Source organism: Dermochelys coriacea, chromosome 6 (assembly GCF_009764565.3).
Source record: "Dermochelys coriacea isolate rDerCor1 chromosome 6, rDerCor1.pri.v4, whole genome shotgun sequence".
Taxonomy (NCBI): Eukaryota; Metazoa; Chordata; order Testudines; family Dermochelyidae; genus Dermochelys; species Dermochelys coriacea.
In genome coordinates this window covers 54,709,567-54,731,902 of record NC_050073.1, presented here as the reverse complement: position 1 = coordinate 54,731,902, position 22,336 = coordinate 54,709,567, and the positions used below count along the sequence as shown (strand labels likewise).

General features: G+C 53.4%; 1 protein-coding gene across 1 annotated transcript; it reads right to left on the bottom strand.

The window, feature by feature from the left end:
• Positions 1–3,722: 3,722 nt before the first annotated feature.
• Positions 3,723–17,728, bottom strand: MDK (midkine). Its single transcript, XM_038407021.2, has 5 exons — positions 17,434–17,728; positions 7,831–7,910; positions 7,484–7,645; positions 5,941–6,102; positions 3,723–4,713 (listed from the first exon to the last, which is right to left on the bottom strand). The coding sequence occupies exons 2-5, from the start codon at positions 7,907–7,909 to the stop codon at positions 4,688–4,690; spliced, it is 429 nt and encodes a 142-aa protein (XP_038262949.1). The 5' UTR covers position 7,910; positions 17,434–17,728; the 3' UTR covers positions 3,723–4,687.
• Between the last annotated feature and the right edge of the window lie 4,608 nt (positions 17,729–22,336).

The window sequence follows — 22,336 nt, the reverse complement described above, 5'->3', positions numbered from 1 at the left end:
GGGGCATATGTCCTACATAGGTAGGCGGGGTGGATTACAGAGGTGCACAGTGTCCATCAGTGGCTGGGCGAGACTACCGTGTGTCTATACATGAGGGTCTCCATCCCCCAACCCCAGGGATACTGTGCAACTTAGACAAAGGCTGACGTTTTGCCCTGCGAGAGCATCAGCCTCACTGTCACTGCCTTTAGGATAATTTGCATAGTGTTAAAAAAATGCAAGGCATTTTGGGTATCATTACAACTCCAGCGGAACCTACTTAAATGAATAAAGGAATCAAACCTGAAACCAAAGGCCTTTCAGTGAGTAATTCGTTCTCAGGAAGCCAGCTTCAGAGTCCAGCCTCCTCATGGACCCTGGCTGTGAGCCATTGATTAGCCTCTCTCCCCAGGCCCACTGGCCTCTCCAGCAAAGCCTTCAACGTGCTGTTGGTAGTGCATGTGAAAGGTTGAAAGAGAAACACTAAGCCTGAAATGAAAAGGAGTACTTGTGGCACCTTAGAGACTAACAAATTTATTAGAGCATAAGCTTTCGTGAGCTACAGCTCACTTCATCGGATGCATTTGGTGGAAAATGCATCCAATGAAGTGAGCTGTAGCTCACGAAAGCTTATGCTCTAATAAATTTGTTAGTCTCTAAAGGTGCCATAAGTACTCCTTTTCTTTTTGCGAATACAGACTAACACTCTGAAATAAGCCTGAAATGGTGCTGCTCCCTACACAAGGGGCTCTGTGGCCATCTAGCAGAGAAAGGTGGTTGCTAAACTTCTGTACTCTATGGCAGGGTCTTTCCCCTTTGTTTCAGCCCCTGCTGCCTGGGACAGAGCCTGATCTCCTTCCCACAGTACCTCCTGCTGGCCAAAACACAGCTAGCCTCTCCCCTATATGTCTGCCGCTGCAGCGCCCCATGTTATTACTTCTTTCCTCTTTGTTTCATGCTCACCTTTTGCAGGGTTGGGAGGGTCTGCATGTGAGGCTGGCCCAAGCCTGCAGCTGTGGTCTTGCCGTTCAGCACCATGCGGGGTGGGGCAGCTGAAGGGGGGGGTCTTGTCTACCAATTTGTGCTACAGCTGCAGCAATTCAGGCTGGTACATGCCCACTTCATAGCACATTTTATTTTATTGGTGACACAAAACTGCATTTGGACTCTGAGGCAGACTTTGCAATTGGCTTATGGGCCTCTAGGGGGCCAGCCCAGTCAGGCATCTGGTCCTTGCCCTGGCTGGGTGGCTCTGCTGGCAAGGGGACAGACAAACTGTTTCATTAAGGCAAATGAATGTCAATTGGGTCAGCTCCATTTGTCCTTTCCTGTTCCAGTGGTTTGTGATCAGGGGCTTTCTGGGGCTTCTCAGTCACGGGGCCTGACACCCCCTACCGTGGGCAGGACAGGTCTGGGATCAGCGGTGCAAAGAGGGGTCCCCTGGAACAGAGAGGGGCCTGTGGGGCCAGCACCCACTCTGCCCAAGGGCTGCCTTCCACAGCATCCGCTCAAGCAACTTCTCATTCGTCTTAGGTCTGCTTTCAATCAGCTCCATCCCTGCTGTCTGGTAGTGATTACCCTGCAATAGCTGAGGAATGCCAGCGAGCACAGGTGCCTGGGGGCTGGGATTTTTTCCCTTGAAGGCACGGGGGAGGGTTGAGGGGAGGACTCAGGCAGCTGCCCCCTCTGTGAGGGGGTCTCTGGCTAGAGGCCTGAAGGCCCCTGCCTGCAATGATCTCCAACCACACGTGGGCCATTAGACTGGTGCAGTGGCTTCAGCTAACCCCATAGCTGACTGCACCAGCCTCTTCAGTGAGGCAGCATAATTGTTACCAGAGCCACACTGGGCTGGGAATGAGGTGAGGGGATTTAAAGAATACTGGCAGAAGGAAACATCTGGTACATTGGTACCAGTGGCCCCCTGGTTTCCTCATCTACCCGTTTGATGTGTTGCCTTCGAATGGGAACTGGGAGGTAGGAGGCCAGAGTGGTTAGATATAGACTGATACAGCGAGGAGCAGGTTTCTGTCCTGTACCTCTGATTTCAGCACAAAGCTAGCTGCAGGGCAGATGCTGATGACATTTAACTCACTGTTCTCTTAAGGTGGGGATGTGGCATCCAAATTCTGCCTAACCAAGGACTATGGCAGCAGCTTGTTGGACATCTGCAAGCCACACTGACATGCTAGAGCAGATTGCGGGCCGCTCCTCTTGGCGCAGGTGGGTCTCTGACTCCTTGGGCAGCAGCATGAGAGAGGAGAGCATAACCCACCCCTGTTGTGGGGTTCAGAGATCTTAGAGAGGAGCCACGATGTCTGACAAGCAGCCCCTTGTGGCTTGGCCATATGCCAAGTCCTTGGCAGGCCTCCCTCTGCCTTGCGCCACACAGAGGCTAACACAGGCCTTGGGGCAGAGGCACCCTGTAACACATTTGCCTGCCAGAGCCTTTACCTATGAACAGTTGATAGCTCTCTGGGGGTTGATGTCATCTCATTAAGTCTCTTGTTGGCAGCCCAAGTCTAGCTGCATCCTTGCCTTGCCTCGAGCAGCTGCAGAGATGACCCCTCATAGCAGCGTGTCACCCTCAATCAGTGTACGACAGCCACGGGAACAAGTCAGGCAGCAAGTCCCACCCAGCCCCTCCAGTCACTTCTCTTCTGCTGCTGCTTTTCCCAGTCTTGCTGGGAGTGGCTAATCCTGGACTAGCCGTGGCTTCCTCATAGCACCAGCCTCTACAACAAATGCTCCTGCCTTATTCTCTGCAGCACCTCCTGCTGGGAGACACTGTGACTAGACTAGCTAGTAGTGGGTGCCCTCTTGTGGTTTAGTCCCATAACTAATCACTTGCGGGACTGGGGAGGTGGGAGTCCATCACTGTAACCCAGCTGGTTCCGTCCAATCAGAGAAGGAACTTCACTGTTCCATGTGCCTGTGAAAAACCAGTCTGAACCCTGGACCCGTCCCCTGGCTTGTGAAAGCTTTAAGGGCCCCTGTCAGGGTGCCGGGAGGTTACCAGCTTAGCACAAAGCTCAGACAGCATTCATAGATGCATAGACCAGCATGATCATCGAATCTGACCTCTTGCCCTTCATAGGCCACAGAACCCTACGCACCCACTCCTGTAATAGACCCATAACCTCTGCCTGAGTTACTCACGTCCTCCAATCACGATCTAAATTCTTCAAGAGTTCCTGAGTATATGGAGCTCAGGGTAAACTCCAGCCAGCTCATGCTTCTCCCCAAGGTTGGGAGGTGGGGGATTTGTTCCAATGCTTAGCCAAGCCAGAAAACCTTTTGAACCCTTCTCCAATATAACAAGTAATAGTCTGGCACCATAAACTGCAACCAAGCCCACCTCCCTTGGTAACTGCCTGGTTTTCCGTACCTTTCCCTCTTTAATCGCATGTAGAAGCTTTGCTTCCAGCATGCCCATGGGTAGAGACCAAGAGCTGCAGTGCCAAAGGTAGCTATAGCAGCTTGATGTCGGCCTACCAGAAATTCTTGTTCTGCTTGCCCTTTCCTACCCAGTTATTGGCTTATTCATTTCAAGTAAGTCATGCTCAGTTTAACAGAGACCTGGCCCAATCACCCCAGTGGAGCCCTGGCTAACCTTCCAGGCTAGGCAGCAGCCACTGGACTGATCCAGCGGTAACCGTCACTGCAGCTAGTATGTCACAGCCTCTCCTGGCTGGCACCATGGCAGAGTTCGCAGCACCGAAGCAGAATATGGTACTAGAGGTGGGTTTGTTTTTTTAAAGACTTTTATTGGAAAAGAAAAAAAAAATCCAAAAGTAGTGCGGGCTGGCCCAACACCTGTGTGAGAGCAGAAAGCAGGGAGAGGCCACAGTGGCCCAGCACAGACACGGATTAGAAGAAACAGAAGGGAAAGGAAGAGAAAAGGGAAAGGCCCATGAACCTGGGAGAGATTTTTTTCCTGGTTGCTGCAGGATCCTTGGGTTTGCATCTGCTGGTGGAAAAGCAGGCAGCAGGAAGGGGTCACCCTGACCAAAGAGGCCAGTCCTTGGGTGAACAATTTGTGAGCAAATGCAGGTGAAGTGGGGGAGGCTAGAGGCACACAGCAGACCACTGCTGGGAGGCACACATTGTGCCTCTTGCAAAGTCAAGGAAACCAGAAATAACGAGACATCTCCAAATGTTTCCATTGCACGTGAGCCCAGCAGGGTACTGGGGCTCATTCCTTCCTGCTCTCATCATCCCTGCCCTCTGTGACTGGGTCACTTGCTAGTTCACTGGTTCGCTTTTCTTTTTCCTTAAAGCACCACTGTGACTCAGACGGGTCACAAGCTTCCCAGAGATGTGCCAAAGGCCACTTAGCTCCAGCAAAGGGTCCAAAAACGTGAAGGGCTCCAGCTGCTCCCAGCCCAGAGCGCCCCACGCACATCGCACTGAATAGCTGAAAACAGAAGCAGAGAAGGGAACACTAGGGTCCAAAAAAGGCACCAGACAGTGGCACAGAGTAGGTATGGGGAAGGTAAACAGCACCTCCTTCAGGTGAGGGCGGATTTGGTCTCTACACAACTAGTGATTAAAAAAGGCATCACAGTTAAGGATGAAGTTGGGGGAGGAGGAAGAATGGAATTTGGCAAAACATTGCCGAGCGGGGGGGCCATGCTGCAGCGCCGAGTGGTGTATGTCCAGATGGGTTCAGGCACCGTGTCTAGGAGACAGGAGGGTCAGCCCGTCCCTTCTAGTCCTTCCCCTTCCCTTTCCTGGCTGTTTGGAACAATGGAACAAGATATGAGTTAGTGCATCTGCGGGACGCCCCCATCTGCTGCCTTACCGACCCCGCAATATCTGGAGAAGTCACTTCAGTATGTCTGTAGCTCACCGGTTACAAAGCTGCCTGCACGCCACTGGCTTGGGTTTTGGCTGCAGTGGCACATAGGCCAGGCAGCTGCAGTGAATCCAGCCAGGACCAAGGGAGGGTGAACCCTGCTAGTCAGTGCACTTGCCTGTAAAGTGTCTGCTCCGTGGGTACAATGCTTGCCATCCCATGTAGTGCTACCATCTGCTGGTGGATCACCCAGACCTCTTGTCCTTTGACATACCAGGAGGCACCATATTATTTGCACTAAACTCAGTTGTGTTTTACGGGTGTAGTGACTAGGTAAGGCTGGAATGGCAATAGCAGGGGAGAACCTCCAACAACTGGTCATGTCCTGTCACAATCATAGAGTGAGGCCTGCCCAGGCATTGGAGTACCAGCTCAGGAATCTATATACACTGTTTTGCACTTGAAAGTAGATGGCAAGCACAGCTGGCAGTTACCAGCTACAGCTTTGACTCCAGTGGGCACAATCAAACTGTATCAAGACCCTTTAATGACCAGCAGTGAGAATGGACTGGGGGCCTTTCACACCTTGAAGGATCCCAAAATGCCTCTCAGATTTTATAAGCAGAAATTGCTTAAGCCCCATTGAAATGCAAGTCTCTATAGGGTTCACTGCGATGCAACACACCAGTTATGTAAGGGAGCGAGAGAGGGTGAAATCCTGGCTCTACTGAAGTCCATGGGTGTTTTGCCAGTGGAGACAGGAATTCACCTAAAGACTCCTGTAGTGGGATTTTGAGCCTTGTGGAATGTAATGATCCAAATAGGAATTTTACCAAGGTAGAGTTAACAACCCAGCTCTTGTGAAAAGAACCAGGGTCTTAAGGAGACCATATATCCAGGACCTCAGCGTTTTGTTTCCTCCAACAGATTACTCTTGCATTTGCAGAGAGCTCCACAGACCCTGCTAGCACACAGGGTCAGTACTGACTCAGAGTCCTTCCTAATGAATCACCAGCACCACTCTGCACACCACGCTGTCCTTGGAAGTACAATCCAGACAGACCAGCTTAGATGGCTGCATTCCTCTTGAATATGTCATGCACCTGACATACAACAGCTCTTCCCACACAGAGGTGGGATAAGGATTTCTAGTGGTGGGGACTGACCTTTGGATTTTGACTTGGTCTTGGGAGAACAGGGCTTGGTCACTTGAATGGTCTCCTGACACTCGGCATTGTACAGGGCTTTCTTCAGGGTGCCTGAACGGGCCTTTAGACCAGTAGCAGTATCGCACCCGCCCCAGCTCTCAAACTTGTACTTGCAGTCAGCTGGAAGAGAGGTTGGAGCCATTAGTTCTATACCGGGACCAGAGTAAATGGCAGCCCGTTAGGAGCCCCGGGAACAGTATTGGACTGGTGGCCAAACAATGTTCATGCTGCTCGATCGGACAGCCTGGTATTGCATTCACATTGCTCCAGCTAGCAATCACACTGCCTCTTCAGGCCCTGCAAGGCATTGGGTCATCCCACTTGAGTGAACAGCACCTGGCTACATGCAGTATGTGGGTCCACTACTGCCCCGTGTCACACGGATGCAACATCATGCTCCCTCATGGAGACTTGACACCTGAACTCTGTTCTTCATGGGTTTGCCTCAACAAACAGGCCATTCCAAAAAGCCTGATACCCAAATGGTGAGGCAGCTCGGCAGCTGGAGGGCAGCTCAAACTTTGAAGATTGCAGCACCAGCTAGCATATAATTTCAGAGGGGGCTTGACAAGAAAAGCTCAGGGGTCGCCAGGGCTGAACTTCTGGGAAGGGAAGCAGGACTCACAAGCTGGGCAAGTGTAAAGCAAAGATCAGTTGTGTGGTACTACTGGGTCAGACTGTCCGGTTCTGCATCAGACCACTGGTCTATTTAACCTGCCCCTGCTGCACTGGGGCAGATCAATGGCCCATACAGCCTGATATCCCTAGGTGACACCAAGGGCCTAATGTGGCCTGCCGAACCTTTAATGCAAGGGCCCTCCCAAATGGAGTCCAACAGCAGTAGCTGAATTTGGAACCCTCCAGCAAGGATTAGTCTCTGCTCATTTCAGCCTGCCCCTTCCCCTGTAGTAAATTTGTTTGACTAGGTGCCCTACATTCTCTGGGAAGTGGAGAGCTCAGCAATGGCTACTGCTCCTATGGCAGAGCTAACCTGACTTGCGTCTAGCCTTTCTTCCATTGCAGTGCACCTACAATGCACTGCTCTTTTCCCTTTGGCAGGGAAAGAGACCCTATCTCACAGGAGATGTGCTGAACCCAGGAGTGTTCACTGTGCAGCTTGTGGCCATCCCAGCTTTTAACAAAGGTGTGGTCTGCAGAGACTACATGTCCACCATGCAATCCTCTGCCAGGTAGGAATGGCCAGACCAGACCATTGCAAACCAGGACATGCAGGCTCTATATGACACACAGATACATTAGCACATTGTGTGCAAGGAAGTGGAAGGTGAGGTCATAGGTGCACACTTGGGCTCCTGGCTGGTTGCTTGTAGGTCCTGAGAAGGGTAATGTTGGGGCTCCCATATGTTAACAGGACAATAACCATAAAGATGCCAGCTTTTGGACAAAAGTCCTGCCAGTTTCCCACAGCCAAGGGAAGCTGGTGGCACCTGGTTGCCCTTTGAGCCTGGTGAGAGTCTCTGGGATGGGGCTGTGCACTCACCTCCAAACTCCTTCTTCCAGTTGCAGGGGATCTTGCACTTGAGTCTCTTAGTCTCCTCCTTGCAGGTCCCCTCGCGGTAGCCCACACCACAGTCTTTGCTGTTTGGGGTGCAAGGCCCCCAGCGCCAATCCTCACACTCAGAGCCGTTCTTCTTCACCTTGTCTGCAGTGCAGAGGAGGGAGCAGGCAGTCACTCCGACTGCAGCTGGTCCCATAGACAGGTGCTCTGCCCTCCCTCACTTGCAGCCAGAGACATGAACATCCCCTGACCCCACCCACAACCAGCCCCACAGAGCAGAGGATGAGGGACGAGTTCTCTTCCTAAGCAGCCATGAGTTTTCCCCTCACCTTTCTTGTTTTTACCAGCCTCAGAGGCTGCAGCCATGAGGATCAGCACCAGGAGGAGGAAGAATCCACGGATCTGCATTCTGCGCGGAAGAAGTGAAATATATCAGCACAGAGAGCCAAGCCTGTGCACTGAGAGGGAAGACCCAGTGTGAGGGATGGCACATGTGAGGAGCAGGACATGGGGCTGATGGTGGGGAGAGAAAGAGGGTTCTGGAACTGATGGGCAGGATTGCGTGGGCTCAGGGGAGGGTGTCTGAGTCACTCTTCTGGGCTCATGGTGGCCCAGGTCCCAGGGATTTCAGTTCCTCTGGCTTGGGGCTGTGCAGCCTCCTCTGCAGGACAGAGCTGGAAACATGTGCAGCCCCAAACTCTGAGCTGAGATCTCTCTTCCCTAGGCAAAGCCCAGGGCTAGAGGAGGGACCAAGGGTCAGGAAATGGGGGAGAGGCTACCACTCTGAGCTCCACCAGCCCCAATGCTTGGCCTGGCCTAGCAGAAGGGGGCCAGGGCCCTTTCTAGGGCTGTGTATGTCAAGTGGGAGTCTCACCTAGCTGCAGGATTCGGGGGACTCCTAAGCCAGGCTCAGGGACAGGGCTAGGACACAGACAGCCATTGTAGTCTGGAGGGAAGTGAGGCTGGCTTCCCACCAGAGACCAACAAACAGTGAGTGTGACAGGGCTAGACTCCCCCGTCTGTGTGCGCCCCCAACTTACAAGCCCTCCAGGGTGTGGGACATTCAGACATAGACAGATGCTGCAGAGAGTCCATGTTGCAATCCAGCTCCCACCCCAATCCTCCCCTTCCAAGTTGGATGGTCAGTGCTCATAGTGGGGTGGCTGCAGCCATATTTAAATAGAAGCTACCTCTGGTTACAGAGGTGCATGAAGGAAGGAGGGGTGCATCCTTCCCATTACAGAGTGAGGGATGGATAAGGTGACCCCAGACACCCTGTCCAGCCCAGCCCTCTAGCTCGGTGTGTGAGGAGGGGGAGCCCCCCTCCCAGTAATGAGCTGCCCAGGGACTGGGGTGTTCCAGCAGCTCAGCCCCTTTTATCCTGCTGCTGGCCTCAATACTGGGCCTCCGGGTATGAGGCAGTGGGTCCAGCATGCATGTTCCTACCTCACAACTATATGCCTCTCCCTCTGGGAACTCAGTGTAGTCTAAATGCTGCCACCCCAGCCCCACCTTGACCAGGAGCAGGGGGCCTGAGGGGATTTGACTTTCAGGGTTCCACAGGCACAAACAAAGAGGAAAGTCAGCTCCTAGTGGAGAAGAGCCTGGGTGGGGGAGGGCAGGCAGGGGGAGGGGAAGGCCTTCATATGCTAAATGCAGACAAACCATTGGGAATCCCAAGGTCTTGCCCACATCAAAAGGCAGTCGCCTCCTCCCTGAACTAGCTAGGAAGGCACATCTGAATGGGCATGTCACCAGCCAGATGTAAGCAGACTCTGGTTTTAAGTTGCCAACCCTCCAGGATAGTCTTGGAGACTCCAGAAGTTGAAGATTAATTGTTAATTCAAGATTATGTCACATGACAAAACCTCCAGGAATACATCTAACCACAACTGGCAACCCTAGCTGGTTTCCAGGTGAAGAAGACCAGAGAGTGAAAAGGAGGGGGAAGCCAAAGGCACCAGCCAAAGCTTGTCCACACCAGCCTGGTGAGGAAGCAACTCACAGCCACATGCAGAGCCCACCCTGAAAGGATCATGGATGATCACAAAGCTATAACTATCTTTATATGCCTCTGTGTACAGAGGGTCGAGTTTCGCTGTGGAAGTGGCTGGACTCCTGACCTCTTCTCTTGGGCTCTACAGGCTCTGCTGTAGCCATGTGAAAAACCAGGCCCTGTGTGCAACTTAGAGAAGGCCCTTAGCTCTGCACAACACTTGGGCCTGATCCTTTCCCACCCCCACCCAGCTCCCATTGACATACGGTGGTGGGAAAGTGCAGGATTGGGCCCCGCTTTTCAGCTTCTCTGGAGTTACCTTCTCTGTCCCCCCTCTGCTGGTGGGACCCCTTCCGGTGAGTATCAGGATGAGAAGAGGGCTCAGGCCTCTTGGTACAGGATGTGGGTCAGCACATTAACATCACAATCCCCACCCCCAGCTTCAAACCAGGAGCAGCCAAGAGAAGGCTGGAAAAGCCAATCCGCCCAAGGGTGGGATTTGTGCTGCTCCAGCCCTTGGAAAGCTGTTTGTCCTGTTTGCCTGCTGGCAGTAATGAGGCCCTGCTCCCTACTCCCCATCCCCAGTGATTCCCCAGCCCCCTTCCATGCCCACATTTCCCAGTGCCTCTTTTATCCAGCGCCCAGCAGGCCACCTCGCCCACGCCAAAGATTCCCAACGTTATGGGGACGGCAGCTGCCATGGAACCTTTATCCGGCTCCAAAAGAATCCAGGGCAGAAAAAAACCACGACCATCGGTTTTTGAGGACTAAAACAGAAGATTAAAAAAAACCCACACAATGTGGAGCTCATGTGGAGCTTTAGAAGTGAAGCTGCTCCCCCTGCTGGCTCCCTTAATGTCAGCCCATTACCATATGGCCACAAAGGGACCATGAATGCAGAAGGCCAGTCGGAGGGGGATGGGGGGGAAGGGGGAGAAATGGAAGTAGGAGTTGTGCACGTGTAACACACACATTTCCTGGGTGTGGCGTTCTGTCCCATGTAGTGGCACTGAGACCACTTAAAGAGAGATAAAATGAGTCTGCTCTACAGCCTTAGCTAACAACTAGTTGGCTTTTAGCTCATGCAGTAGAGGCTCATGCACTAACCTTCAGAGGTCCCAGGTTCGATCCTGCCCACCAGCGACCGAGGTCTGTCAGTGTTATATGTGTGCGTGCACATGCCTCTGTGTTTGAATGTGCAATGGAGGAACTTGTGCACAGTGGGAGAGTGTGTGTGTCATTCATCTGTGGATGCATAATGGGGGAGTGTGTATGCACGGAGTATGTGCACACTGGGACCGTGCATATGTTGCACTATTGAGCAGTGGGTACATTTGTTAAGTTGACTTAGTTTCTACTTCAGATTCACACCTGCTGACTTCTCTGAGAGGGCCCCTGGCCAGGGTTGCAGTCAGAGGCACAGTGTCCCTGCATGGGCAGGTCAGTGACTTGACTCTCCCCCCATTCACTACACCCTGTTAGTTTACAGTAAATAAGGTGGCTAGAAATGGGTCCAACCCCAAATCAGAGACCTGGACGGTGGGACACAGAATCCAGACTCAGAATTCCCCAGCTCACCTGTTTCCACTGTAAACTGAACTCTAAGCCCAGATGCCCCTGCATCTGACAGGTTTGAAATCTGGTTCTGGAGCCTTCTCTAGAGCCGTTCTGCAGAAAGCTGTCCCTTCTTTGGTGGGGTCTGAGCTGCTGCTGACATCAATGCATCTGTCCCCTCCTCATAGCTCCAGGAGATCGATCCCGCAGCATTGTGGGTGTGAACAAAGGGCCCTGGCAGAGCAGTGCCAGATCCTGGCAGTGGGGGGGATTGGCAACAGCTTTTCACCTGCTCTTCTCATGACCAACGAGAATTCCTCTGATGTTTTCCCCATTGGTGGCAGTTCAGTGAAGGACAGCAATAGACACATTGAGCTGGTACGGCCAGTGACAATGCCAACTTCCCCCACACCCACGAAGGGCCAATACCAAGGGGTTGGTGGGTGGCAATGCCAGAGGGTAACATGCACATTAAAATAAATAGGTACAACTTCACCACCATGGGGAGCCAGACAGGTTGCAACTGAAGCCCCGGCTCCCAGCTGGCAGAAAGATCAAAGCAGCAGGGACTGCACTAAGCTACTGCTCACGATGCTTTTTTAGCATGAGGCATCATTCTGATTGAAGAGATGGGGTAAGGGGGAAGGGGTGTCAAGCAGAAGTTGCCCTGGAAATTGTGTCATTAACAGCCCCATTTTCCAAAGTGATGCCTGATTCTTAGAGGTGCTGAGCCAGCTGGATTTGTGGGTCCACAGCATCTCAAATACAGCAGAGATCAAAGGGGAGAGGACCATACCTCCCACACCAGACTTTGTCCCATTCTGGAAGGCCAGGCCCCAGTCTTTCCATTACAAATCCTGTACACCTCACCCAGACTTGGAGCTTAAACAGGAGGGGACAGGTCCCAGGCAGCTTGTGCAGAAGAGGGAGAAAACATATAGGGATACAGGGAATGGCAACTATCAACCCAGGAAGCTGGTGAAATCTGGGTACTCGGAGGGGAGGAGATTAGACTAGCTGAGCATTAAGGTTACAGCTGCTTGGAACCAATGCATTTGCAGATGTGATGCTCCCCACTAGGTCCATATGCAGGGGGCGCAGCTCTGCTTGGCTTCATCTTCTGCCCTGTACCAAGTGCATTGCCAGGCTATTCACTTGTCGGCCCCTTTCCCCCAACCTACAAGCCCCAGTAAACCAGGGAAACATGGCACACCCCTTCTCACTGTTGCTTCTGACTAGGCAGCTCCCCAGTGTGATGGCAGCACACCCACCCTGGCTCCAGTGAATCAACTGCCCCTGCTGTGTGAGACCCTCCCTACAGGTCTGTTACAGGAGGGAACACACTGGGTGCAGTGTGGGGGGAGAAACAGCGGGTCAACTTTCGCTCCCTTCCCCCACATGGTCACCCCGGCAGCACGCTGGGGAAAGCAGCTCCGTTCATTATTCAGGCTCCAGTGCACTCACCTTTTGTGTGTCCGTTGCTGTGAAGCTCTCGGCTTCACTCTGAATTGAACTGTCACAGAGAATTACACAGCCCGGCTGATTGAAGGCAAAGCTGAGGGGAAGAGAGCTGCCTTCCGCTTTCCCCACCTCAGCTGGGAATTATCCTGGGGAGCCCAGGGCCAGCCAGAACACAGTTCAAGCCCCTTCCCACCAAACTCTCCTCAAAGGGGCTGCAAGGACAAGCATTGAGAATGAGCCGGAACCGCCCACCTTCCAGAGGCAGAGGCTGGGAGCTCGCTACAGCCAACACTGCTGCCCTGCTCTCTACAGCACCTCCTGCTGGGAGTGGATGGGACTAAGGTAACTAAGAACTGCCCCAGAGACAGTGCCCTATCCAATTCCCTACTGGGCCCTCAGAGCAGCACCTTCAAACTATCTCCCCTTTTACTTAGACTCTCCTATTCACCTCCACTCTGTAACCTCTGCTTCTGCCTTGGCCCTGGGCTATCCTCTGCCCACTTCTACAGTGTGACCTTGTGTAAACACAGCCTCCAGTCTGCTTAGGGTGATATTCCCATCTCCTCTGGCCTGGGCTAATGCAGCTCCCTCCTCTCCGGCTTCCAATACTTGCAGCCCTCTTCACTGGCTGCTCACTGCAAACTGGCGGTCCTTACTTTTAAAACTCTCCATGGATTTAGTCCATTCTACATCATGAAATTTGTCTCCTTGTTTCTTCTGCTCTTCTAGTACCAGTGTCCTTTCTGCTATGTCCCACAGCTTCTCCCCAGTACAGTGCGAGAGCCTTCTCCTCTGCAGCTGGGATACCACACTGGCATGACTGCCCTCCCTGGTGCACAGTAAGCATGTCCTCCAACTTCTGGAGGCAGGATGCACTACCCTGTCCTTTGCCTGTGAGCAAAACCCCCAGGAAACAGTTCCAAAAACAAAACAAGAGTCCTCATTTCAGCATGACCTACCAGAACTCTGTGGCTGAGCTCCCCTTGCAGGGGCAGCAGCTAACACTAGTTTCAGAATGCTGTCCCAGTGAGAGACAAGTGTAGGACAGACAAGAAAAACAGGGCAGGGGATGGACAGGATTGGCTAAAGCCCTGGCCTAAGGAGCAAGGAGTCCTGGGTTCTGTGCCAAGCTCTACTACTGAGTTGCTGTGCAAGTCACTTTCCATCCCTGTGCCCGAGTTGGAAAGAAAAAAAAAAAAAGAAAAACCAACCCAACCCTTGGAGATCAATTCTGGCCATTATTCAGCCTATTGTATTCTGTGGAGAAAGGGAGGGAACTAAATATCAAAAATGTTCAGAATAATTTCAATGATTTCAATCCCCCTGATGGCTCCAATTCCAGATGAAAATGACTTGAAATGTGCTTGCAAAACTGTTGGTCCTTTTTGCAACTGACTCCTGCCCCCTTGCTGGCTGGTTACATTTGTTCAGCTCCTCAGATGTTCAAATCCAGGGTCCCTATCCCCCATACCTGCTCTCTCCCAAGCAGGCTGTGCGTGCTCAGCCCTCTGGGTGATATTGGAATGGGATCCGAAATGCCAAACATAATAATGAGGGGTCTTGGGACCCCATCTGAGCTGCACTCTGTGCCAGGCAATGCCAGCTGCGGTTACCATTCCTGAAGCAGGCGCAGCTGCATACTTCCCTGCCCCCGAAACCTGACTGCTCCCTCTGCAGCCACTAGACCTCTGGTTCCTGTTGCTGCTGCCTGGAAAGGTCCCGAGAGACCCTAGGGAGTGAGGGACATCGCTTTGCTGCTAATCCTATCTGCACCCCTTGCTTTCAACATGGGGACCCCTCTGCTTGTCTCACACTGCAGCTGGGTCAGACAGCAGAGCCTCCAAGTCTGTGAAGCACAGGGCAGGGGGAGAAGGGGGTTAACCACCACCCCCTCCCTTCGGTACCTTGGTGCTTTCCCTAGAGCTGAGCAGCTCTTACTCCCCAGGGGCGGGAGCAGCACATCCTCCCTGCCAGGATCTCAGTACAGGAGGGAGTCTGGGCAGGGGATGCTAAACCTTCCCCATGGACTCCTTATATGTAACAAGGGGCTGGTACCCTAATGCCCTGGGGCCAGTGGGAGAGCACAACTGTCTGGAGTTAGTCAGCTTTCTCCAGGGACCACGACAACCTGCCCTTCGTGGTAGGGAAAAACGCCTATTCTGAGTCAGGACGGGTTGCCCGTTGCCCCCTATCACCAGGGATGGGCTGATTCATTCCACAGACTCCCCTTCAGCCCTGGCTTGCAGGAGCCTGGCTGTCTGTGGTTAAAGCTGCAGCAGGGAGGGAGACTGGGGAGGCTGGCTGCCTACCCATCCATCACATGCACCTCCTGCTAAATCTGCCCTGCCCCACTGCTCCTTGCCTATGGCCCTTTCAGGGAAGGCCACTGACCTTCTCTACCATGCTGAGACCAGCTCCCTGCTCTGACGCCACCCTCCCTCTCCTCCCCTCCCCGACATCCTTCCCCTTCAGTAGTCATATCCCTCTGGGTGTCTTCAAGCCTTTCTCTTCCTCTGAACACCCCCTGGCCTCTCCCTCCACACCCTCTCAGGCTTGTTGCCTTGACCCCTTCTTCCTCTCCCCTAAGCATCTCCTTGGACTGGGTGGCAGCTGCTCTGTAGTATGAGACTGTATCACCATGGGCTGTTTTCTCCCCAATTATGCTCAGTCCTTTCCCCTGGACATGGGGCGGCACCGTTCTCGGGTTTCCTTGGATTTTGCAGAATGAAGCAGAAAGTGTCCCAGCTCTCCTCACTCCCCTGCGTTGTCAGGTCACTCTAACACCTCCTCCTGCACAGAGAACTGTCCCCACAGCCCAACCTCCCCTTCCCAAGGACCTCACCTTTCCCTGCAGATCCAGACACGGGCAGTGCCCTAGCTCCATAGCCATCCAGCCCCAGGAGACTACTCACAGACTCTACAGATGCCCTCCCAGAATCTCCCCAAAGTCCTGCCTCTCCTGCTCCTGCTGCCAATCTGGTGAGAACTTTCTCCCCCAACCACCACCTGGCAAAGGAATCCACGGCCTTCTCTTTATTATCTGGCCCCAGTTCACAAGGACACCCATAACAGCACTGCCTCCTCCAGCACAGCCAGTTTCCAATCATCCCTTCCCTCTAGTGCCCTTTGGTTCCTGCTCCCCCATTACTGCTCAGGTGGGCAGCTCCTTTCCCAGCTCATTCTGCTGCTCTCTCCCCTTCCTCTTCTCAGCAAAGTGCAGGAGAGCAGCACTCCCTGCTCACCCAACAGCTTCCTGGGCCATTTCTGTCTGAGCTTCACTATCCAAGCTGTCCCCCTCCTCCTTGTAGTTAACCTGTAGCTCCCTTCTCATGCTCCCTGGCCTTCCTGCAGCTTCCACACTGTGGGGCTAGATTCCCTCCCCTGCTTCGGATCCTGCCTTTCAAGACACCAGTGCTGGGGCCTCCCATGATCCTCATTTCTTAGCTCTCTCCTCTTCTCCATCTACCTTTCACCTAGGCACCTAGTGGGAGCCTGCCACTATATAGACCTCTGGTCACAGCTAGCCATCTCTGGGGAGGAATCCGCGGGGGGGGGGAGGGTGTTACCAGAGTGGGAGTTAGGAGAGGGGAGGCTGCTCCAGGTGGTATAGAGAAGAGGGCTCTTGCACAACTCGTGGTGAGCACGTGAGGGGACAGAGTGGGGGAGGCCTGTCTAGAGGATCACAGAGAGGAGAGAGGCAAGGTCTGGGTGGTTGACTGGAGACGTCCATGGGCGGTTTTAAGGAGGTGATTTGTCACTGGCCCAAGTAAAGGCCAGGGAGCCAGTGCAGGTGCTGGAGAGGATGGGAGGCACACACCAGGCAGCCAGCCGCAGCCAGTAGAGCGGGAGGAGGCGCTGCAGGGACTGTGAGAACTGGGTTGTGCCCAGAGCCGGCAGGGACTGCCCTGGGCCCCACACTCTTCCCATGCCCACAGCCCTCAACTCAGCCCAGCAAGGGAGCCCCTGGGGCCAGCCTGATAGCCCAAGGCCTGGGGTTGGAATTTAACACAGAACAGAGCCCCCAGCAGCCTACCCCTGAGCCTTCGGGATGGGGGGGTCCCGGCCCCGAGCCCCCCGCCCCCCCAAGATGCTGGTGAGTTGGGGGGGTCACAGCAGGGCAGGAGGGTGAGACTGGGCTGCAGCCTGGCCTCGGGGGGGTTCTTCCTGCGGAGCGGGGCTCCTGGAAAGCCCTGGTGTGGCGGAGTCCCGCTCTAGCGCTGCTCCTCCTTCCGCAGCAGGGGGAGCGCAGCCTGCTCGGCGCCCAGCGGGACCCCCCGCCCCACCAGCGCGGGGAGAAAGAGCCGCCTCGCCTCCTTCCGCTGCGGGCTGGAGAGGGGCCACGAGCCAGAGCTGAGGGTCGGGGTGCCGGATCCGAGCGAGCCGCCCCCCCCGGGAATGTGCTTGGTGCGTCCTAGCCACGGGATCAGGGCTGGACACTGAGGCACGGTCGCCCGGGGTACCCTGAGTCCAGCCGGCCAGAGGGGCAGGCACTTCACCTTCGCCTCCCCGAGGGAAGGCCCGCGAGCCCCTTGTTAGGGGTGGGGAAACTGAGGCACGGCGCAGGGACTTGCCCCAGGTCACACAGCGAGTCAGTGACAGGGTTCTGCCTCCCTGAGGCACCAGGCACTGCTAAGGTGCCCCCCAGGGCGGTGTCCTGGCGGCCGGCCATGCGCGGCTCTTTTCTGTGCGGAGGGCACTGGGCAGCAGGTTCCAGACACCCCATTTCCTAGACGCACCGCGGTGGCCCCAGCGGGCCCGCCAGGTGACAGCCCCTGCGAGGATCTGCCGGTTCCCCTCGCCCGGATCAATGTTCCCCGGCAACCTGCCCCGGGGCCGGATCGCCCCGGGGGCCGCCCGGGACTCCGGGCTGCTGCCCACGCTGAGCCCGCGTTCGCCACCCGCGCCGCGGCCCCGCACTTACTTGTCCGGCCGCTGAGCTTCGCTCGGTCTCCGCGCGGCTCCCGGGCGTTGATCGCTCGCTGCCCCGCCGCCGCCGCCGCCGCGCTCCCCAGCTCCTTCCCTTTGTGTCTTCAGAACTAGTTTCAGCTGGTCACACGTGGGCACCCCTCGCCGAGCGCAGCGCAGCGCCCCTGACGTCGCTCCCAGCCGCCGGCGAGGGGCAGCGGGAGCCCAAACTTCGCAGGCTCCGCCCCCGCGGCGGGGAACCGGGCCCGGCAACAAAAGCCGCAGCCCAGCCGCGCTCCAGCGGCGAACCCTGCCCCGGGCCGCCCTCGGCCTGCTCCCAGCCCCAGGCCCGCCGGCTTGAGCCCCATGCCAAGAGCCGGGGGCCAGCGCCCGAGGGGAGGCGGGCCTGGGGTAATTCACCTTCACCCCCCCCCCCCCAGCACGCAAGGCAAGCCGCCGAAGCACAGCAAGAGACCGGGACTGCCGGACCCTTTCTACCCCAGGGCCAGGAGACCCCCGCAAAGGATCAGGCAGCCCGAAAACCATCTGATCAAACCGTGAAGAAGGAAAACTGGCACCCAGCTGGGGAGACAGTAGAGATGGGCATCACCCCTTGAGGAACCTGCCTCCAGATCAGGCATGGGCAGCAGCGACCAGCCGACACTGGCAGCAAACACAGTTTTTGACCTTTATTCCCACTGCCTTGGATCCACCCCAGACAGAGACTTGAAGGGGTCTGTTTCTTTGTTACCCTTGTGCAATAGTGGTCATGCCAGTGAAGTCTCTCACGTTGAATTGAATTAACTCACAGGCAGATTCAAGGGGGATGTGGCAGGGCAGGGGAGGTTAGGTGTCAAAGAGTGGATCAAAGAGGCATCACTTACCCACGGAGGGGACCTGAGACAAGGGGCCTGTTCCACCCCTTAGAATCAGACCCACCTCTGAATCTGGTCCAGCGACTCTGCCTCCCCTAGCCTTGGATGCATCTTTCCCCCCACTTGGATCCCTCACACTGGGTACAAAGCAAAAAAAGCCATTCAGAGAAATAAAAGCACACTGGGGACAGTGATTTTTTCCCCTTACCTACACTCCATCTCCAGTGAGGAGGGGAATGCAGGAGCCAAGCCAGCTCTCCTGCTTTGCTGCCCAGCAGACTGCAGGACTGGTGTCATGCCCAAGGAATGGGGTTGTGGTAGGGAATGAAGTCATTTTTCCAACCAGCCCCTCGGGAATGATGTTGTAGAGAGAGCCGAGACGCTGCAGATTTCATAAACCACTTCAGAATCTGAAATCTCTTTCCCAGAAAGAAAAGGAGGACTTAGGGCACCTTAGAGACTAACAAACTTATTGGAGCATAAGCTTTCGTGAGCTACAGCTCACTTGATCGGATGCATTCGGTGGAAAATACAGTGGGGAGATTTATGTACACACACAGAGAACATGAAACAATGGGTTTTATCATACACACTGTAAGGAGAGTGATCACTTAAGATGAGCTATTACCAGCAGGAAGGAGAGGGGGAAGGAGGAAAACCTTTTGTGGTGATAATCAAGGTGGGCCATTTCCAGCAATTAACAAGAACGTCTGAGGAAGAGTGGGGGGTGGGGTGGGGGGAGAAATAACATGGGGAAATAGTTTTACTTTATGTAATGACTCATCCACTCCCAGTCTCTATTCAAGCCTAAATTAATTGTATCCAGTTTGCAAATTAATTCCAATTCAGCCGTGTCTCATTGGAGTCTGTTTTTGAAGTTTTTTTGTTGAAGGATAGCCACTCTCAGGTCAGTAATCGAGTGACCGGAGAGATTGAAGTGTTCTCCGACTGGTTTTTGAATGTTATAAGGAACAGTATCCCCGATGATGTCATGGCTAACCTGGTGGCTGAACTTTGTGACTTTGTCCTAACCCATAACTATTTCACATTTGGGGACAATGTATCCCTTCAAATCAGCGGCACTGCGATGGGTACCCGCATGGCCCCACAGTATGCCAACATTTTTATGGCTGACTTAGAACAACGTTTCCTCAGCTCTCGTCCCCTAATGCCCCTACTGTACTTGCGCTACGTTGATGACATCTTCATCATCTGGACCCATGGAAAAGAAGCCCTTGAGGAATTCCTCCATGATTTCAACAATTTCCATCCCACCATCAACCTCAGCCTGGACCAGTCCACACAAGAGATCCACTTCCTGGACACTACGGTGCTAATACGCGATGGTCACATAACCACCACCCTATATCGGAAACCTACTGACCGCTATTCTAACCTACATGCCTCTAGCTTTCATCCAGATCACACCACACGATCCATTGTCTACAGCCAAGCTCTATGATATAACCGCATTTGCTCCAACCCGTCAGACAGAGACAAACACCTACAAGATCTCTATCATGCATTCTTACAACTACAATACCCACCTGCTGAAGTGAAGAAACAGATTGACAGAGCCAGAAGAGTACCCAGAAGTCACCTACTACAGGACAGGCCCAACAAAGAAAATAACAGAACGCCACTAGCCGTCATCTTCAGCCCCCAACTAAAACCTCTCCAACGCATCATCAAGGATCTACAACCTATCCTGAAGGACGACCCATCACTCTCACAGATCTTGGGAGACAGGCCAGTCCTTGCTTACAGACAGCCCCCCAACCTGAAGCAAATACTCACCAGCAACCACACACCAGAACCACTAACCCAGGAACCTATCCTTGCAACAAAGCCCGTTGCCAACTCTGTCCACATATCTATTCAGGGGACACCATCATAGGGCCTAATCACATCAGCCACACTATCAGGCTCGTTCACCTGCGCCTCTACCAATGTGATATATGCCAGCAATGCCCCTCTACCATGTACATTGGTCAAACTGGACAGTCTCTACATAAAAGAATGAATGGACAAATCAGACGTCAAGAACTATAACATTCAAAAACCAGTTGGAGAACACTTCAATCTCTCCGGTCACTCGATTACAGACCTGAGGGTGGCTATCCTTCAACAAAAAAACTTCAAAAATAGACTCCAAGGAGAGACTGCTGAATTGGAATTAATTTGCAAACTGGATACAATTAATTTAGGCTTGAATAGAGACTGGGAGTGGATGAGTCATTACATAACGTAAAACTATTTCCCCATGTTATTTCTCCCCCCACCCCACCCCCCACTCTTCCTCAGACGTTCTTGTTAACTGCTGGAAATGGCCCACCTTGATTATCACCACAAAAGGTTTCCCTCCTTCCCCCCCCCTCCTTCCTGCTGGTAATAGCTCATCTTAAGTGATCACTCTCCTTACAGTGTGTATGATAAAACCCATTGATTCATGTTCTCTGTGTGTGTATATAAATCTCCCCACTGTATTTTCCACCGAATGCATCCGATGAAGTGAGCTGTAGCTCACGAAAGCTTATGCTCCAATAAATTTGTTAGTCTCTAAGGTGCCACAAGTACTCCTTTTCTTTTTTGTGAATACAGACTAACATGGCTGCTACTCTGAAACCTCTTTTCAAGAGAGTCCCACTTTTGACTCACACATTGCTGGCAGTTTCCTGACTGACTGGTCCAGCATGGCACATGTGTGCATGGTGCATGCATGAGTAAGCACAAGCTCACATATAGTTAAACTCTGGACTAGGCTTCCAAGGGAGGTTGTGGATCCCTATCATTGGAGGTTTTTAAGAACAGGTTGGATGAACATGTCAGGGATGATCTAGGTTTACGTGGCCCTGCCTCAGTGCAGGGGTCTGGATTTGATGACTTCTCAAGGTCCCTATATTTCTGTGATTCTGGAATGATGTCTAGAGCATACAGGGAGTGAGAGAGACCCCAAAGCAGAGCAGAGAGCACATTCCTTTTGCATTGTCTTGTCTCTTTGTCCATTACTGATACTAGTGGGCAAACAGAAGCTCCTACTGTGATCCATGACAATCAACTGCCTCCTTCCCCATTCATTGTTATCCCAGGCCCAGCTCTGTGTGGTGTCTGGCCAAGCCAGGACTGTGTGGGGATGTCAGAAGAAGACTACACATCTGAAGATGGAAAACCCCTGAGAGGAACAAGAGTGATTCTTTCACGTTCTCCACAGGGATGTAATAAGGAGCAATCAGAGTGAATTTAAGCGAGGGGACATTCCAGCTGAATCTCACAAAAAAGCATCTTGAAGGCTGGATAATTGTTTCCCCAAGGGGCCAAGATGAAAGAACCATCACTGGGGATATTTAAAATGAGATTGAACAGAGCCAGAAAAGGATAAACAAAGTTCAGCTGCACAGAATGTGAGGAGCTGCCTGCCCTGGGTGTGGCAAGCTGGTCGGGCTTGCAAGTCTCTAACATTAGCATCACCATTATGCCCATGGGCATGACCTGTGATGTAACAGACCCTGGCTTGTGGTACCAGTGAAATAGCCAGTTCTGAAGGCAAGAGCTGCTGGTTTTGCTCAATCGTTTCTGGACCATGGAGCATGAGAACAGGAGTTACCAGAGCCCTGCAGCAGAGCCCGCTAGCGTCTCAAGCTGAATCTGCCCAAAGTGCTTCGACACTGAAGGTCAATAGTATTGTTTTTCTTTCCTCGCTCTCTCTCCCCTCTATTTCTGCTCCTCCCCCTGGCTTTCTCCCATACTCCCCATTGGTCCCTGGGGGACCAGAGCATGGTGATGACTGTTTGGGAACATGAGTGGGGAGCAGAGTGCATTTGTAGGGATCTCTTTCTAATTGCAATGGAGGTGACAGTCCTGTGTTCGCCCCTTCCAAGCCCTCAGGGAGGGATGCAGGGGGACATTATGTCCTCCTCTGGCTCAGAAATAAAGCTCTATGTTTGCAAAAACGGAGCAGAGTGGGGAGGGGGCCAAGGGGCCAGAAACCCAAGGGCATTTCCCTGCAGCTGTGTGGATATCTGTAAGGCAAAAAATAATCCACTG

Coding starts and splice junctions, on each gene's coding strand:
- MDK (XM_038407021.2), bottom strand. CDS start 7,909: ATGCAGATCCGTGGATTCTTCCTCCTCCTGGTGCTGATCCTCATGGCT. Junction 7,646..7,830: donor GGCTGGTAAAAACAAGAAAG/GTGAGGGGAAAA, acceptor TCTGCACTGCAG/ACAAGGTGAAGAAGAACGGC. Junction 6,103..7,483: donor CTGGAAGAAGGAGTTTGGAG/GTGAGTGCACAG, acceptor CCTCTCTTCCAG/CTGACTGCAAGTACAAGTTT.